The sequence below is a fragment of the Marmota monax genome, unplaced genomic scaffold, assembly GCF_021218885.2.
Source record: "Marmota monax isolate L192 unplaced genomic scaffold, Marmota_monax_Labrador192_F-V1.1 WCK01_AAM20220418_F8-fsc00164, whole genome shotgun sequence".
Taxonomy (NCBI): Eukaryota; Metazoa; Chordata; class Mammalia; order Rodentia; family Sciuridae; genus Marmota; species Marmota monax.
In genome coordinates this window covers 1,154,116-1,174,436 of record NW_026693313.1, presented here as the reverse complement: position 1 = coordinate 1,174,436, position 20,321 = coordinate 1,154,116, and the positions used below count along the sequence as shown (strand labels likewise).

The 20,321-nt window shown below is 41.2% G+C and overlaps 1 protein-coding gene across 1 annotated transcript in view; it reads left to right on the top strand.

The window, feature by feature from the left end:
• The window catches only part of Nox3 (NADPH oxidase 3), a 53,242-nt gene that overhangs the window by 14,816 nt on the left and 18,105 nt on the right, over positions 1 to 20,321 (top strand). Inside the window, exons 7-10 of the mRNA XM_046456605.1 lie at positions 1,309 to 1,438; positions 6,394 to 6,486; positions 8,854 to 9,107; positions 14,540 to 14,702. Of these exons, the coding sequence (XP_046312561.1) occupies positions 1,309 to 1,438; positions 6,394 to 6,486; positions 8,854 to 9,107; positions 14,540 to 14,702 (640 nt within the window). The remainder of the gene's footprint in view (positions 1 to 1,308; positions 1,439 to 6,393; positions 6,487 to 8,853; positions 9,108 to 14,539; positions 14,703 to 20,321) is intronic.

Below are 20,321 nucleotides of genomic sequence, written 5' to 3'. Positions count from 1 at the left end.
CAAATTCTATACAAAATGCCAAGTAAAAGTAGGATTACTGGAATGTGTTAAAGCCCACTAATCTACCTATTATGGGATGGCATAGATGGAGACGTTCAAAAACATTTTTTAAATGTTAAAGATAACTTCATTTGTAGAACCCTCTGGGGCCTAGTCTAGGAAACATTGTCTAAGGCCTGACAATGGATGCGGTGACATTCACAGTGCCCCTCTTCTGGCTCCCATTCAGTGTTCACCCTTGCTATGTCTGGACATTATTTGCACCTGGAGATCAAAGCTTTGCTCATCAACTCGAAGGTGTGCTATCAGGTTTGGATGACGTCCATAAAACAGACCCAGACAGAGACCAACACATCAGTTCTAACTGACCCCAAGCTCTTTCCAAAGGCATTATTGCTTCCTCCTCCCATGCCTTGTAATGCCAAAGGCTGTCCAGGACATGGATTTGTGTGACATACTAAAATCTCTCGGTCCAAGAGTCTATTTTTTATTGGCAAAATAAATAGGTGCATCTTATTCATAAACACTGAGGCACTACACAACCCCCAAATTATGTGACCTCAAAGTCTGGTGCTTTTCACCGTCAGTACGCCAGTGTGTGACCCCAGGAGCTAGAACCAAAGCAGTTTGTCAAAGGTCACTTGGTAGTACATTTGTGACAAATATAATAGAACAGAATTACAGGATTCTTCATCCAGCACTTCATTCATGAAGGCTGCCTTCACTTTGCACTCTTAAATTTATCAATACAGTCTCAAAGACATACTTCATAGTGACCTATTTTGACTCTGTCAAACACTAAGCCTGCTAGTGGTCACTGGGGGGGAAAATAACCATTATTCAGGGCACTTCTTTTGTCTTCTTTACTTGAAAAGTTCTAAGCTCTCAGAAACAAACTAAGAAGGGTAGAAGTTAAATCAATCTGCAAAAGAACCAAATAGTACAAAGTTAGCCAATTAGCCCAAATCAGCAATCAGGACGAGATGAAACCTAATTAAATTCAACAGTCTACAAAAGGATGTGTTCAAACAATTTCCTTCATTATGAATTCTCTAATATAGACACTTTCAATTTAGCACAGGATACCACAGAGGGGCACTTCTTTTCTGGGATCTTCAAAGTTATCCAAAGCTTTTTAAATGCCTATTTTTAAAGATGCTGAGGAAAATGAGTGACAGCCCAAACTTTAAGCAATAGAATTGTTGCTCCAGAGCGTGCTGTAAAATACATAAATCTTGTGGTATAACAAAACTGCACAAAATCAGTTTGACATTTTTGTGTGTGTGCTTTTTTTTTTTTTTATATAAGTCAAATTATTCGAGGTCAAACTCCGGAGAGTCTCTTGCTGCACAATGTCACCTTCTGTAGAGACCGCTATGCTGAATGGCGGGCGACTGCCCTGTGCCCTGTGCCTCAGTTTTCTGGCAAGGAACCTTCGGTAAGAATGAACCCAGGAGCTTTTAAAAATAACTGTCCCCACAGTTAAGATAACTAGAGCTTTTATATGCCTGAAAAAAAGAACAGCCCATGTCACCACTAGAGAAAGCCCGCTCTTTATTAAGTGTACTAATGGAGAAATCCAGTTAAGGATAATTTTAAAAGAGGTTTACTGCCAAAAGCACCCTGTTCGGCTTTGAAATGTGTTCTTCTACTTATATTTAAATATGGATGTCAGACATTGTGGGGATCCATAATAGCACAGTAACGGCTCTGGAGGAGTTAGCGTGTGCCTAACTACCTTCTGCTCTCCTGCTTCCTCGGCTGCCTGTATCCCTGCATAGCTGCCTTCTCCACTCTGAGAATTAACAGCATCACTTCTCAGCCTCGGATGGCTACGGCCAAGTGAGAACCATACCCTCTTTATAATGTTGCCTGCTTGCTTTCTTCCTTGCTCCCTTCCTTTATTTTTTCCTTCCTACAGCTTTTGGGATTGAAAAATTGGGGCGTCCAATGCATTTCCTTCTTTTTCTAATTAGGCTCTCATGGATGAAATGATAGCACTGTTATCCAAGAATAGACTTAATTAATTTGAGTAGATGATAATGTCCATAGATCTCAAAAGTAAGATTTCTGAGTATGTTGCAGTCATTATAGTTGGTAGCATAAGTAAATAGAAATAATAATCCTATTTGGTCGCATCCAGGGTCTTAAAATGGTGCAAACCTTTGGGACAGCTGGGTGATGCATGAGGGAAAATAATTAAAGCCAGTAGATTAAAACTAGGAGGAAAAAAGTGTCCAAAAATAGGTAGCATAAACAGAATATACTAATATGCGAATGCTAGGGATTTAGGAAATTAAGTCATCAACATCAGAAGAATATAAATAATAGCTTTTTGTTAAACCCTCAAAATATTAAATTAAGCACCAGGTTTTAAGGGTAAAACTACTGGGAGGAATGTTTAAAACTGAGACAACTGAAATAGATGTGCCCGTTAGACTGTGGTTCTTTTAATGGCCAGTATAGATTGTCTCTGTCTTAAACTCAACTCTCAGTAGCCACGATTCAGCCTGCATATTAATGAGGAACATGAATGCCTCTCTAAAATTTTCAGCTACAGCATCTCCATAAAAAAATCAATACTCTCCCACACCTCATGAATGCAGACCAGGGCCTGCTCCCAGCAGTGTATGCTGACATTAATTATCATTAAGAGGGGGGAACTTACCATCTCTCCGTTGACTCTCCCCTGCTACACCTCCTTGCACACCCAAACTCAGGGTGTCACTCTTTCCCATTACTTTTAATGGATCCTGATTCAAAGTGTGTGTGGGCTGTGCAATTACCGCTTGGCTGAACTGTACAATATTCTCTCTGATGTCTCATAGACTGAAACCGAAAGTCATCCCAAGGACAAGGAAGGGCTCCTGTGCTTCACTGCATCACGCCTTACCCAGTCTTTGCAAGACTCCATTTCTTTCTTTTTCCTCTCTTATTTCAGTGGGTTCTCACAGTGTTTTTATCAGTAGAGTATTTGCCAGTTCACCTTCTGGGGTACACCGATCCCTACGTGGGGACAAAGAATGCTTTGTACATTCCCTTCATTCCCTCGTATAAACTGAAGTGACCAGAGGAACCAGTTACACCTGGCATTCCCCTCCCATGTGTCTGACTCCTCCTTTCTACCCCAAACTACCCGCACAAGGGCACTCCAGATTCCAGGACGGCTCATTCAATCCCGTATCAAAAAATGCCGGGTCCTCCTTAGCCCAGGAAGCACCTCACTTCATTTAACCACAATATCAACCAGTAATAATCTTCAGGTTGACTTTTTTAATCACCACTAATGATATTAGTGGTGAGGGGGAGTTAATTCAGGGAACTCTTACACATGGCTCTTGAGTGCTTGCATTTCACTAGACACAGGAATCAGAGCTGTGGTTCCTGCCCCGGGAGATCTTATTGTCTAGAAAAAGAGGCTATTCATAAACACACACATAAAATAAAATCAAAGCCAGCATGTTCTTATTTTCTGGTAGGAATGAAAAACCAGGAGTGAAAGCGAAGGAAACAAGTTTCATTACTGCTGCTTTTAAATCAACATAGTTTTATTTCTATCATAAAATACTCACTGTACCATGACTTTCTGAGTATTTCCGAAGAAGGAAAAAATAATGCTGAGAATCCACACAGTATTTTAACATTAAAGAAACTCAGATGCTGCATAATTCTGCTCCTTTATTTCATAGATGGGAAAAATTGGGGTCCAAGGAGTTTCCTTTTCTCCCCTCTGGTCTCCCCTCTGGTCACGAAGGACATTCCCAGCAAAGCTACATCATGGAATGGGAGCTCCTGACCCTGTGGCTGTGACTTTTCCTCTCTGCACCCCACAATGATTGCTTGGATCTCTGACCTTTCCCCAAGATCTATCGGTCAGGTCTCTGATGCTGTGTACAAGTACATAACTTCAGCATCACATTTATCTCTGTGAATAAAGCCAAAGCTTTGAGGGAGCTTAGATTTAAAAAAAAAAAAAATTTCTCCAACCATTCCCTGTTTTATGAAACAGAAAATTTGAGCATCATAAAGCCCGAGGCACAGGATGGGGAGGTGTAGTTCCAAGCGCAGAGCCAGGCGCCACCTCACCATCCATCCCTCTGGCTCAGGAGTGTGGGGCCCCCTGTCTTCACTCTGCTTTGCCTGTCCTGGTCACCAAGGCCAGCCAGTTCCCTAAGGCTCTTCTCTGGCTGCATCTCATCCTCACTCTTTCACTTCCAGGGGTTCCAGGAGTCTCACTGGGAAGGAAACTGGGCTATCTCCTCCCAGAGCAGTGTCTTTACTAGTAATGAGATGGATTGATAGCTTGTATTCTCCTTCCTGACTAATCATTAAAGGAAAAATAACCCATCCCATTTCATCACCTTGGAAATATCAGAGGCTGTGGTTAATTTGACACTACCCAAGTGATGGATGTGGGTCTAAACATTCTAAAACGTGTATAGAAGATTATTTGTACAAATACATAAAGAATATGTATTTTCCAAATACCTCTCTAACCCCACATAGAGAGAATTGCATTCTTGCAATTTCTGTAAATACCCAAAGCTGTTCTGTAAGCACTTCCTGGTTCATTCAAGCATAAGGAACCCAAGGTTGTATTTCCTCCATTCAAACCTGTCCTTCTGCCACTTCCTATCTCTTGCCTTGTCCTGATCATCTTTCCCACCTCCCCCCAGTCCAGGTGCACAAAGAGTTTTGTTCTCTCTGCTAATCTGAACATGTGGCTGAACCCCATGGGGGCAGAAAAGAATAAGTGGGTCAAATTGCTCTGTTACCTGCATACATGCATCCTTTATGAGGCACACAAGAGGCCATCAGGAAAGCAGCCAATAGGGTTGGTGCAGGAGAGAAGAGACACCATGCAAACAGAGCCAGAAATAACCAAAAAAGAAAGAAATACAACAAGAAAGATAACTCAAAAGAAATAAAATAATGCTAAAGGGTTTGTGATATGTCAACCCAAGAGACAGAGCAGAATAACTGATACGTAAATAGTGAGTCATTAATGAGTGCATTGGTGAGGATTTAGAGAACACTTGAGTTCAAAAGAAAGCAAGGCCCTTCCTGCTCCCAAGAGAGTAAGGCTGAGTAATGCTGCTTTTCTTGACTTTGGCTGAGTTTGGGAGCATTTATAACCCTATCATATGTAGGGGTGCGGATTTAGAGTACCAAAGAGGAAACATGGAGTCATTTTCCATGGCTTGAGGTCTGGCTCTGCCTCCTTAGGTGACTCCTTCCCATTCCCAGGGACCCTGAATTTTCTTCTTTTACAAAAGAATTTGGCTAGATTTATAAGAACCTTGACATCTTGAAATTCAATGAGTTCATGGGTTGGTTTCTAATGTTTTGTAGAGCAAGCCTCAGGACCATTTGTAGTGTTGGATAGAAAGAAGCCTGTTTTCATCTTCATTACATGGTAGATACTGGAAGAGGCAGCCCAGGGTCCCAGCAAGAACCGAGACTGGATGGTTAGGCACATCTGAGTTCACATTTTGAATGGACACCTTATTGCCTGATGACCTTGGATGGTTGTTTGGTCTTATGGAGCTTTAATTTCTCTACTGTAAAAGATAATACCACATGTCTCATGGGATGACTCCATTTCCAACCTAATACAAGCCTTCATCAATTTTAAGATCCCATTCCTACCCCTTTCTTAGGTGAAGACACTGTGTTGTGCACGACACCTAGTACCCGAATAGCCTGCTGGTAAATCGATCATCTATAATGCAGACTGTGCTCATGAAAGGTTAACAGAGTATCTGATTCATTCAGAATGTTCACTGTTCTGGGTCTCCAGAAACTGATGACTCTTTTGTTCTTATTCTATATATCTTATATAACTAAGATTTAAGAGGCTAAGAAACTAGCTTCATATTTTATTCCAGAGGATATTGGTTTGTGTGTGGGGTGTGTGTGTGTGTGTGTTATATTCAGACAGACCCCATAGTAGTAATGCAATGTTCAAATTACTATTTGAGATTTTTCAATTAATTTTTCATGCCCTGTGTTGGCTGAGTAATGCTGTTTTGTAAGCCTTTGACTTTGGCTGAGTTTGGGAGCATTTATGACCCTATCATATGTAACATAAACATCAATCTGCTTCCTTATTTCTTTGCAAATTCAATTATTTCTAATTACATAAAGACATCATTGATCAAGTAAGCATAAAAACCAATATAGGAGAGTTTAATCTCTTAAATAAGCTTGTAGACCTCAAGGAATAATTGAATGCTGTAGTATTTAATACAGGGAGACATCTTTGTTGTTGATAACTGGGCCAAAGTTAAAGGAAAATGTCTAACCCCATCATATTATATATTGATTTGGTTCAAATTGAAAATATTTGGATTCTGTTTTCATTTCCTTTCTCTTTCTCTCTGCTCTCTGCAGGCTTGGAAATGGGTTTTGGGCCCTGTGGTCTTGTATGCATGTGAAAGAATAATTAGGTTCTGGCGATCTCAACAAGAAGTTGTCATTACCAAGGTATGCGTGGAGCTTTATGTCTGAATAAAGGCCTGAGTGTAGATGAAAATTTTTTATTAGCCCAAGTTTTTAATTTGCCATTTTTATTGCAGAACTATCTGTAATTTAGAGGCTCATCTTCTGTTCTAATAATTGCTTATATCCTGAGCATCTTTTAGTGTGACTAATTTTACTGAAGACAGGGATCAGGGCTCCAGACTGGTATGCAGAATTCCAATAAAGGTTTAGAGTACAGCACTGGAATTGTCTTATTTCTCCTTATTCCAGTCTCTCTCTAGGTGGGCAAGACAGAAGGGTTGAGTATGTATTCCACTAGAGTAACTTCATGCACCATATAAAGACACAGATTTTGCAAACATATAAATAACATTTAAACATTTTCAAGCCTGCACACTCCCACCTGGGACTGCTGAGCAGTGGACAGGGAAAAGAAGCTTCAGGGTAAGAAGGGGTACCTGGTGGTTCAAAATAAAGAGGAAGGACCTATACAGTGCTGTGCCCGGGTGAGTGGAGTGCACCATGGTAGTGTTTCCAGTCTTAGTATCCTGGCTCACAACTCTTTATGCAGAGCAAGATAGAAAGAGACCAATAATCTTGTCCAGGAGACAAAGTATCAAGCACTCTACCCCAACCCTAAGTGTTTTTATTTTCCCACTGCAACATTCTTTATCATAGTGAAATGTGTAAGTAATATACAAAATTTCAATGGAGAACTGATTAATTTACCATATAATAATCATAAAACTGATTATGTATACATTTGATTTTATATGGTAAGTTTTCCATGCCTTTTGTTGCCAAAAAAATGATAAATCTAAATATACAAATATCAACAAAATGTCAATAGTGTTACTTTGGAATAGTAGATTTTTAAGTGAGGGCTCTTTGTATTAATTTTAGATTGCTTAATTTTTTAATACGAGAATATATTCCTTTTATAATTAGTAAAATAAAAACTTTTGTTTTCATTTTGATCGGGAAAAAGTATAGGAATTTCTGAATGCAATACCATTCACAAATATTAATCCTCTTCCTCTTTTTTAATTTACCAGTTCTTCTGAAGATATAAATAATATTTATTTACATATGCATGCATTGGCCATCTTAATATTATCTCTAAGTTCAGACTTTCAAGTACATCAATTAGTTGATGTATTTGAGCTTTTAAGTATAGAAATGAGTTTAGGATAAAATAGGAACCACCGAATTAATGATAGTGCTAGGTAAAGCCTGGAGAGAAAGCCTTCACCTTGATGTTGCTTTATAAATATCTTTACCATCCCTAGTTTTTTAAATGCCTAAAAAAATTCTCTGCTAACAGAACTTATGGCACTCTGCTAGTATAACTTTAACAGAATACTACATCCCCTTCACAGTCTTCAAGAAAGCAGAGATATAGAAATTGCCTCCTGTTCCTGCTTTAAGCTGTTTCAATGTTGCTGTTATGTTAAAGCACCAAAGGATGTCAGGCCGCATCAAAAGCCAGGCTGTAAAACTGGTGGAAACCTAGAGCCGTTACTAGGGAGACCATTTAACCGAAGCATCAGAACAAACATTGGAAGGGAGAGAACTAGAACTAATGAGTAAAAGACTGAGATGTTCTTCTTAATGGAAAAGTACTGTCCCAAGGTCTAGATACTAGGTTTTGTTCCTTTATGCCTCTTGCCAGGAAAAAAAAAAAAAAAAAGAGCTAGAGATATTTTTCAAAACACAAGATGGAAATCCAAAGCAGAAAATGTGCTCTTTCCTTGAATAAGCAATGAGTTATAGATTCTCACTGAAGGTCCTAAGTCCTTGTGCAATGCTTTTTGGCAACTAAAACTCAGGATAGTGGTAGGATACTGGACAAGGTTTAGTCAAAACAAAAGAAGACCTAACAAATAAATATTTCAGAGCTGGATGGTTGTTTCTCATTCAGCATGAAGAAAGATCCAGTTTTATTCATATAGGTCATTGACAAAGGTAATAAACTCTTCCTAGATTTTTAAAAGCATGGAAATAATGCTTTTGTTGAGCATTTTAATAACTTGAAGCACAGTTAAATGATATGCAGATTATACTTGCTGATATTTCTTCAAACTGGATAACTGTGCTGGGGGATGCCTGGTCACTTGAGACACAGAGTCATGTGCCGGGCATGAAGTTGCACGTGGATGCAGCTACCCAAATGTCAGCCACAGCACTGTGAAGAACGAACTTCATTCTTGCTCAAGTTCAAACCCAGAAAGCAGAGGTATCATTGAATTTTATATCTTTAAAAAGGCCGATTTAAAATTTTGAAAACTTTCATGAAATGAAAGCCCTTTTCTTATTGACTTCACCTGAATAAAACGGCTGACAACTGTCTACGGTCTTGCTCTATTTTAGGTGGTAAGTCACCCGTCTGCAGTCCTAGAACTTCACATGAAAAAACGTGGCTTTAAAATGGCACCAGGGCAGTACATCTTGATCCAGTGCCCGTCCATATCCCCTCTGGAATGGCACCCCTTCACCCTCACCTCCGCCCCCCAGGAGGACTTCTTCAGTGTGCATATCCGGGTAGCCGGAGACTGGACGGGAGCTTTATTTAAGGCCTTTGGTGCAGAGGGACAGGCCCTCAAGGAGTCCCACAGCCTGCCAAGGTCAGAGCCAATCTCTCTTTTATGTCTAAGTCATGACATTGCACAGTAAAGAATCTTAAAGCATCAACATGCTACCAAATTCAGCGGTATCTTTAAGCCAGGTTGTAAGTTTGAGTCCATTTTTTAAAATTTGAGAATCTACATTAAAAAGTGTCATTTAGGAGACTTCCAGGAGAAGCTAGTACATTTCTGTAAAAAACAAATGTTCAACAAAAGTAGGCAATGATCCAGGAAGAAGGAACAGTTTGCCTTCCCAGTTCCAAAAGCATCTCTTGGCTAATTATATACAACCTGCCATGGGTGAGACAACTCTGTGAACTATTTTTTTTTTTATCACAGTCTGAGCTTTTCAGATATTTGTGAAGGTTGGTCTTTGGAAGAAGGATGCTGTGTTCCAGTCTATTGGATTTCAGGGCCTACACTGCTCCCATCTGGTGTCATCTAAACTTGATTCTTTTCCTCTGCAGTCCTATTTCCAAATACAGACACATTCTAATATTCAGTATATAAACAAGGGGACACAATTCAATCCACAATAACACCCTACTCAAAAAGTCCCAAGCACATGACAGAAGTCCCAATGTAAGTTACAGCTCCTTAGCTCTTTGTAGTAAACAACGGCAGAAGGCCTAGTTCTGCTGCACCCAAATCCTGTGAAGTCCATGTTTAGGGCCCTAGAGAAACAGGAATACAAAAAAAAAAGATGCTAAAAACATTTTGAAAGAATTTGGTATTTCAAAGGATATTCCTAATTCTGCCATCCTTGAGGAACAGCAGCTGCTACCTAGGAACCTGGGTAGAAAATATCTACAACGCTTAGAATGAAGTTTGTGAGGGCAGCACACTGTCTTTCCTCTTTGCTTCTCCGCTGCCTAGAACAGCACCTGACCCACAGAGGGAACAGAGGAAAGATAAAAGAACTTTTTTTTAAAAAATGAGTTCTGATGCAATGAGTTCTTTAGATTATTTAATTTACGTATTTCTTGGTGACAGACTAAGTGCCATTATAACTTAAGGCACAGAATCTAATTAGTTTGTGGTCCCCTTCCCATGGTTTAGAGAACCAAGTATGTCCCACTGGGTTTGTTTCTGTCCAATTGGTAGGAAAAGTTGCATCCTCCATTTCAAACATCGGTGCTCAAGAAGATGTAATATCAAGCCTGGCATGACCACCACCTGCTCAGGCCAGAGCCCCAAATCAGGTGACATCGCCTCACTCTTCAGCTAAGACTGCTTTTATAGGATGGAAACTTGGCAACACAACAGAATTATAAGGTTCAGGATGCAGTGCAAATGCCTAAAATCAGGAATAAAAACACACGCAGAGGTGTCTGACAGCTTCCTAGTCCCTGCCCTCTCCTACATCGCCAGGACGGACACCCTCAAGATGGTACCTTCGTAGCCTGGCTTCTGCGCTGTGTGCAGCAGCTCTTTGGTCTGTCAGCCACCCTTCCCTTTGCTAACCAGCTGGCTGTTAAGCCAATCCTCCAGTAAGCGCCCAGTGTGTACTCCTCAGTATCTTTTCTGTCTGAATGTGCTTTCTGTCTATGGAGCGCATGGTCCAGAACCAGGCCCGGCATGATCTGGTCCCCTGGGGTCTCCTGAGCTCTCTGCTCCACTTCCCATCCCTTCATTGATTTAGCCCTTCCAATCTTCTTTCATTTTTATGGTTGTGTTTCAATTGATGGATAAAATTACTTATAAAGATATATACCTATTACATACCACACAATTTTTTAAGTACATATTCATTATGTGTACAGATAGATAGATCTAGAGGAAGAGAGAGACTTACACATTATGTTAAATCTAGCTAATCGTCAGTTGTATTGCCTGACAGAGTCAACATGTTTGTGAGAAAAGCACCTAACATCCGCTCTTTTGCAGTTCTCAAGATTTCAACATATCATCTGTATCAACTACAGTCACCTTGTTATACAATACAGACCTTGTGAACATACCCCACTAGCTGTAATTACATATATGTAATACACATATATTACAAAACATATTGAAGTAGATTAAATATTTAATTTAATAGAATGTCCTCCCGTCTCCTCCATGTTGTAACAATGAGGAAATTTCATTTTTTAAGACTGAATAGTATTCCACTGGGTCTGTGTTCCACGTTCTCTGGATGTATCCATTTGTGGAGGGCTAGTCCTCTTGATTTTTACTTGCTTTCAGGGCCTTGGCCCCAGCTGTTCCCTCCATGGGCACCCTGTTCCCAGATCTCTGCTTGGTGCTCCCTCCAGGTCTCCATTCAGATCTCCTTCCAAGGAGGCCCTTCTTTGCCTCCCCATATAAACCAACCCTTTCTTTCTCTCCACAGTACTTACCTCCACATGGCACACTAAACAGGGGCTGGTTTGCTTGTTGCTGTCTCTCCCCATTCTGCAGCGTAGGCTCTGTGGAGAGAGGGAGTTATATGTTTGGTTCACTTTAACATTGCTGGTTCCTAAAACTAGCTCTATTAAGTAAGAACCCAATGAGTGTTTACCCAATAACTAAATGAGTGCTCGTGAACAGTGCAGCCTCCTGTCATTTGTTAAACTGGTTTGCCCTCTGCCTTTCATAGGTGCAGGCCTATGTATGAGCAATAAAGTGCCCCCCAGAGCTAGAATTTGTTCAGATCTTCAAGACACAAAGAACCCAAATCTTATTGGACGACCTTGGCCCAGGTTACGGTTTAACCTTGTTTTAATTTTGCACCATAACGGGGAAAGCGCCCGTCTGTTCAGTGCTTGGACCCTGAAAGGTCTTAACCCAGCCCACGAAAGCAAGAGGAAAAGGGTGAGTGGGGACACAGGAGGAGAATCAAGGCTAGCAAGAGCAGAGCGCTCCTTCCCCTCAGCCCAGGAAAGGGGGACAACGTGGGGCCGAGGAGGCCACGCCTCCTGAAGTAAAAGGGAGGATTCCTCAGAGTTGATGCTGGAGTTCCCAGCCGTTTCACCTGTTCCCCAGAACCAGGGCTCCAGCCTCAGAGGGCCTGGGTTCAAGTCCAGCTTTGTGCATGATCCTGGAGAATGTGTGGAGCTCCCTGCCTCGGTTTCCTCATCTTACCGAGAAGATGATAAAAGCAGTACTCAAGGCTTGGTTTAGAATTAGCCATGGGGTTCTTTATAAAAGCTTTGCCATGATTCATGGCAGCACATGGTAAGTGCTCAAAAAATTAGCTATGATTAATATTTGCAAAGTAGGAAGCAAGAGCACCACAGAGATGACCATGAAAGTAATGGTTGGATGGGAAGACTTCAAAGGCAGGGGATGGAGGCTGATGGTGGCAGGGGGCTTGCTGCAGACCATACACAGCAAGGACCCAGCAGGATACAGAGGCCGGGAAGATGACTCTTTTCCTGTTGCGCATTATTCGAAACCAGGATTTGGAATCAAGGAGGGATATCGGAGTAAACTTGAAAACAAGCATTAGGGCAAAGGAAGCCAATTCTGAAATTGCAACGGGTCTGGAGCAACGAGGAGATTTGGGCCTCTAAAAAAATAATGGTTGTCATGACAGCTGTGTTCAACTGCTGAAAGGCCTGAGGTACAGGAAAGGAGAAAGACCTGGTACGTGTTTCTCAGGAAGGCAAAAGACGAGAGACGTCAGAAGACAGATCTCAGTACGACAGGAGAAAAATTGCCCCAAACTTAGAAGTGTCCCCAAAGGCATCAAGGTATCCTGGACTGTAACATCCGAACGTGACCTCTCAGAGACAGGAGGGAGGATTCTCAATTCTAAATATGCAGAAATTTATCATGTTTCTGTGGAGTTTAGGACATACTTCTTCTTTGGGTATAATTGATATCTTTTTAAAATCGGTATCAAATAAATCCCAAGTATTACTAATTATAAAAATAATAACAATAAGACAATGTAATCTGTAGGCAGTTTTTTCTAATTATTTATAAAATAATTTTCTTTAATTATTTGTAAAATAATCTACCGTGGGCTAAGATACTAACATTTTCCCGTTAATGACATTTTATTTTTATTCTTCCATTTCCATATATCAATATGTAATAAAGCCTTATTAATTAAGATTAACTTGAAGAGACTTAATTTGAATTATTAGGAAGTCTAGAATATGGAAAATTTTTAAATAAATCCAATTGAACTTTCATGAACACATAACAAAGCCCAAACGGGCCAACCTGGGGTGCCTTCCACAGACTCTCCTTAGGGAATGGTTAGGAATAACTTAGAAACCTTTTAATTAGCATATCTTTGTTCATATGTAAATGTGTACTTTTGGAATAGTTGGGGTCATTTAATACATTCTGCTGACTGAAATATTTTAAGCATTCCCTGTACAATTGATTCAGCAAATGTTATTAAACGGTCCATGCCAGATAGCATGAGAGATGCTGAGATGTAGCACCTCTATCCCAAAGAGATGCCTGAACAAAGAGAGACTTGGTTCCTACCTCCATAGACCTGAGGGTCCAGAATTCAAGATGGAATTAAGTCACACATGCATGCAAGTACACGCGTGCACGCACACACACACACACACACACACGGAAAAGATCCTAACTATGAGAAGCGAGGGTACATGGCGCTTAAACTATATGAAGGGGGTTAATCTAGTCTAGGACACAAGAGGGACTCCCCAGGTGAACAATGATTGGGGATGGGACCTCATGAAAGGGTAACTCTTAACCAAGTAAAGGGATGGGGAGAACTGGGCAGAGTATTCCAGGTGAAAAGATAACACATGCAGAAGGCAGCCCTGTCTATTTAGGGAAATAGAAGAAAAGCCAAAGGGGGGAACTAGTGATGAGCCGTGAGATAAATCCAAGGAGCCAGTCCATGTAGGACAGTGTTAAACACCATCTTACTTATTCCATGAATATACTTTATGCTTATAAAGAAAAATTTGCTAAGCAAAGACAAAGCATCTTTGCTGCCCCTGGCCTAATTATCACAGATTTGGAGTTAGCATTACCCAAGATAGTGATTTTCAGAAGTTCTCCCTAACAGACAAATTATTTCAAAAGTAAATTTATTCCAAATGAAAGATTTCTGTTAGACTAGATGATACAAACAGACAAAACAATGTAACCAAATCAATGTAAGCAGAGAGAATTACCTTAGGAAAAGTAAGAAAAGCCTTATAAACCACCTCTATCCTTCTCTTTCTTCCATGGGGCTCCATGATGCTCGGAGTCAAAGCAAACATCTCGGAACTATAAGCAGAGCTCACCAGGTGGAAGAGGTGTGCGCTAATGCAGGGGATGCCAGATGGCACCTGGGCAGGACTAACTGGTTTCTCCCCCTGAGGCAAGCCCCCAAATCCTCATGCTGAACCTGTGCTCTCTGAATGGGGCGATTTTGAGCACAAAATAGGACCTTTGAAAGCACTGGCGTGGCTGGTTTTGTGTCAAGAACAAGGTATTCTCAAGGTCAAATGCACTGCACTCTGTGATTCCAGGCTGGCAGTGGACGGGCCATTTGGAGCCGCTCTGACGGACGTGTTTCACTACCCTGTGAGCGTGTGCATTGCGGCAGGAATCGGAGTCACTCCCTTCGCGTCTCTTCTGAAATCCATATGGTACAAATGTTGTGAGTCACGGAGCCAGCCGAGGCTGAGCAAGGTATGGAAGAATCCAGAGTTCACCCTTCCCTGGATTCAAAGGTTCAACGTCCTATCTATCAACTGCCAATTCTTGGGGAGGATTTTAATTAACTATGAGGGATAAACTCAAGGATCCTTAACTATACTTATGTTCTTAAAAATCTCCATTCGGTATTGCGTTTATGAGAAGGGTTATGTCTAATCTTGTTAAAGATGACAAGACATAAATTTTATTACTTCATTGCCATTACTGGACATGTAATTGCTCATCTCAATAAAATATGGACAGGCTGCAACTGGCTATGCGACTGGGCTGCCGTTGGTGACATTAGTGGGCAGCCTTCCCCTTTGCCCCTTTAGATGAATACTGTTTGCAAACATACTGTTGTCTCTTATTCTCACGGCCACTCTTGGGATTCGTTGGCCTGTTCCACTGCTGTTGCTACTCAGTCCCCAACCCTGATCCTGTCAATTCTTATATGTGCTATGACCAGATTTCTTCAGGATTTCTTTCTTCCCCTGTCCTATCTAGAGACTTCATTCCATACCTTGATCTTGCAGAGGTGAAAGGAGCTTCCTTTCCAGGTCCTGAAGTTTAATAATCTGAATCCATAAAACCAACTGACAAGAGACAGATTAACAGGAGAAAAGGTGCAAGTTTATTCTCATGCAGGCAAGTAGGAGTCGCACAAAGCATGAAATTCAAAGCAGGACCAGATGGTTACAGCTTAAATACTTTCTTTATAGTGGAGAGGGGAGTGGGCACTGTAGACAGTTTCAGAGGAAGAATAAATGATTTTTTAGGGGAGAGGAATGGGCCCAAAGACAAGTGCCTGGAACAAAGTTCACGTGGGCAGGGAGTGTGGTGACTTCAGTTTTTCTTCCTGTAGCTTAGGATTCTAGAAGGTCCAAGGGAACTGTAAGGAAAGAGGGATGAGAGACAGGAGCAGGGAGCAGGAGGAGGCCAGAGACCTTGGCTCTCCTTGAGTCCAAAGCACTGAGCATGCCAAAGCCATCCTTTGGAGTATCATTTTTTGAGCCTCAATCACCCCCTTAGGACCAGCAACAGGCACTGGAGCAGCTGCAAAAAGGAACTGTTTTACACCCAGGGGTGGGAATACAGGGCAAACCGTGCCTCTGAGTGAGCCTTTGGCTGTAGCTCCTGTATCCATCAAAGGAAGATGCTGGATTCAACCAGCACAACCTTGTGCTTCTGTGGAACACCAGTCACATGACTTGGTCTGCTAAAGAGGGTCCCATGGTTAGATAAACCTAAGAAATGCTCCTAGTTCATCTCACTCTAGGGGATTCATGTCATCTACTACCCTATGGAAGTTCTACAGAACTTCAGTTCCGCAGAAAAGAACCTTATTCAGTCTCGTTTCACCCGATATTCCCAAGCGTATTGGCCCACAATACCTTTGTCCACCTAATGCCTTTGTCCACCTGACACCTGTTAGAACAGCATTCTGTGAGCCCTGAGGGCAATACCAGACTCAAAGATCTCTCGTGCCAGGGCTTTCCCAAGTAAGACACAGGATAAATGTTCTTTCATGATGTTTCTAATGACAAGTGCTCGACATTTGTTCTTTCATTTGGTTTGATCTCACTTGATCTTGTATATGAGATAAATAATACAAATCCTGTTTTCTAGATAAGCAAACCAATGCTTAGAAATATTTAAAGTGACTTTCCTGGAAACAAAAGACAGAGTCAGGATTCCATCTGGTTCTTTCCATGACATGACCAACACATGGTAGACATGATACCAACACCCCCTGAAGCCCTAGGACACTGAGGTAGGAAGGCTGTGGGGCTCTTAGAGAATCTGCTCCTGGACTTGGATCCGGGAATCTGCCTGACTCTGCTGTCACTGAAGTATCGCCTTCAGTTCATCATCCACCTCTTGGAACTGGATTTTCTCCTCCACGCAATGGAGAAATAAGAGTCCATATCCAACTAGGAGTTTTAATAACACTTAAGACAAATAAGTAATGTGGACTACAGAATCACTGGGTAGATGTGTATAAAATCATGTAAACGTGATTCATACCTGCCAAGATATAAACTGATTGTTGGTATGCTACCTCTACCAGCCCAGATGGATCAGGCATTTACTACCTAGCAGAGCATTTTGCATAACAGTTTCTCCCACCATCTCTTCAAGGTACCTGCCACTTTAATTCCCATTTTGCAGATGAGAAAAATGGAAGCTAATCACAAAGCTAATAAGAATGATAGAATCATCTTAGCGAGTTGTTATATAATTTGTTCAGATAAGTAATTTTCTCAGTTTACCCATGAAGAGTCTGAAGCACAGAGCACTAACAAATATCAGAACTCACATCTGAATCTAGGTCCCTCTTGTGCCAAAGCCCCTTTCCCACTTCCCACCCCAGGAACTTCACCAAGAGAGCAGAACGGCTACTGTGGGGTACATCTGGAACTCAGGGCAGAGCTTTGTTATGGTCTGTGACAACTTGTCAGGCCTCTCAAGTGCTTCCTTTCCTCCTTCTGTCTGCCAAGTAACACCCACTGAAAGGGGTGGCCCATTATTCATTTTCTGTCACACTTGGGGGTCACACAGAGACGGTGTTGATCATATGTCTCACTTTCACTTATTCAATCAGAATTTATTCAACACCTACTATGTGCTGGGCTCTCTCAGACTGACACAAGATGTCTGTCACACACAACTTACAACAACCTAACTCACACCTGAGCTATAGTAGCCTCTCCCTTCTCCCCTCCTCCATTACCCTCCTTGCTCTCCTCCTGTTCTATCACCTATCTTCCTTTCCTGCGTTAAGATCCACAAAATATTTTATCTCCCCAGCAGGCTGTGAGCTCCTTGAATGTGACTCCTCTGGACATTCTTATTTGTGGTTATGTAGGAGCTGGTGGGCCACTGAGTCAAGACCAGAGCATGTGTTTCTGATTTCCACTTCAAAGCTCCTTCATGAAAGAAGTGAGGGTTTCATGCTCTTGAAAGTCGAGGCTGAGAATTACACTTAAGATGCAATTCCTGAGAGCTGGTGTGCATAGGAACAAGTTCGGAACTTTCTCTCCTTTGAAGCAACTTGGTGTGTGTGAGAACAGCTATCATTAGGGTTATGTAACTCATATTTGTCAGGGCTGCTGTGCGCTTTCGAGATATAAATACTACTCTTTCCACTGAACTGTCAGCCGCTATATAATTTTCAAAGTGCAGCTAAGCAAAGAAGTACATATTTATCTAACAGCATCTTCACCATTTCAGGTCTGGGCTACAGTTTTCACATTGTTCTCTTGTAACAAGAAAGAAGAAAAAAACAGAATAGGGGTTCAGAGATGGAATTTTAAGCATAAGTGCTTAACTGCAATTAAAAAGAATTTTTCTCCTCCGTGTGTGTAAAATACTAGTTGGCATAAATTAGATTCATATACAAAAGTCCCAAGTCCTAAGCCTACAGCAAAATAAATAAATAAATAAATTGTACCAGCTTTCTCTATTGGACCCCTCTCCGGTACCCTTCTCACCCTACAGTTCTACAAAACTGAATGAAATGCAGGCACTTAACTGTAAGGCACCAGCGGCTCCTTTGGGGTCATAAGCAGCACTTTCTATTTGAAGCTGATGTTTTAACATTTCTTTGTTTCCATCTTTTCTTCTTAGAGATATGAGGGCAGTATAGGAAGGGAGAGACATGGTCAAGGAGAGGCTTCCTAAGAAGACAAAAGAACAGTTAAGTGTGGGAGATTTGGCTGGGAAGAAAGCAGGGAACGTTGCAGCACATTAAAAGGGTATTTTCAACCCAGAAGTAAGAGCAAACTTCTCTGGATTGAAAGCAGATGAGAACCCTAGGCCCTGTGGGATGAGGGCGGGCAGCAGAAGTGGAAGGAAGCCCTCCGAGGGCTGAGGGGTAGGAATGCCCTGCAGGGATGAAAGTCCTCCAATCCTGCCTAACGGGTATGATTAATTCTACATCACACTCAATTTGTGAAAAGAGCTCTTGAAAAAAATTAGGACAGTTTGCTTGTGCAAACTGTCAAGATGATGAATGAAATAGGTGTGTGAGAATGGGGAGGGGGGGGAAGCATGCTGACATAAATATATTGGCTTACACATTTTGGTTCCCCCTAATATCACAGCCGGGTAGATGGAACTGCAGGAACTACCAACTGGAAGGTTTGGTTCATTTTCTTTACTGTATGTGTAATCTTTAGACTATAGTAAAATAGATTATAAAAAAAAAAACTGAGATAATCTAATTTCTCCATAAATTGTCTCTCTTCATCAGTTCAATAATAGATAACGGTGATAATGGGTATTTATAGTGTGTCCCAGGCAAAATGGCCTTTGGGTTCTTAACCTAATATAATAAACAGATAATTCAAATAAAAAGACAGCATGGGCCAGTGGGAACAAGAGAAAGAGGCCAAGAAAGACAAAAATCCATACTCTGCTTAAAGATATTAATAAAACAAAGGAGGACCTGCTCTCTTTTCTAATGAATGAAAAATGCATTTAATTTAGTCTGTTTAGTTTGAGAAATTATTTACTTTCGCTTTCTCTCACACTGGAGCTCGGGCTACTCCTGGAATTGATCATCTCTCCTAACCACTGAGACCTGCAATCAATTGAGCAGGGTGGAGTAGGCCCGTTTGCTCTCCCTGAAGACGCGTGGGCTCCCCTCTTTGATCAGGCAACCCCAGAAGACCTCAGCACCCCATCGGGCCTTACCATCGCCCCGTGGGAGGTGTCCAGTGTTAGTATTTTCAGCACCTTGGTTTATTAACCACACAGGCCATTCCTGACTACAGTCTCCTTATAAAAGATTCACGTAAAAGTCTCTCAAAAATCTCCCTTCCTTCACCTCCCTGTCCACATTAACCATGCCCCACTCAGCTCCCCACTGAGCACTGAGTGAGTGGGTTTCATTCTATTCTTCTTGGTCCCATGCAAGTACACAGCCCTACACCTATATGCAGAGGGGTCATTGTCACATAAATGTGTGTGTGCTCTGTAGAGAGAGGGGATATATACCATTTGTTTCGTTCTGAGTTTCCACTAGAACGTGGCCAGAAGCAACGTCAATGTCAAAGCCTGATGATCTATTTCATTTTATGTGGTGCCTTCAGAATATTCCACATTATGGCAATCCCACGATCTGTTTAATCACTTTGCTATTCATGAGAGATTCTGTTGTCCAACAAGGGTTAAAGAACAAATGTTCAGCCCTGGACCACAGGGCAAAGCGGTAACATAGTCATGAAATAGTTAACATTTAGGGTAATGGTTTTAAGAAAAACATCTTAAGCATGAAAAAACTCTTGACCAAGCCTGGTCTCAGTCTCACAGTGATTTTTTAGGGAAAAAAAATTATGATTTTATTGCTTTAAAATTAGAAATTTTACATATTAGGGAGACTTATCAGTAAGAAGAAATATATTCGTCGTGTATTTTTTTCTTGTATGCTATTGTATTCATCCAGGATTACTTTGACAGTAACAACAAAATAGAAACCAGAATATAATAGCATCACTTATTGAGGAGATAGTATATATTTTCTAAATACCATTTGCAATCTGAACCATTTCAGAAAGAGAAGCTCTTTTTTTTTTGGACAGTGGTCATGATTTCCTCTATGCAGAGTCT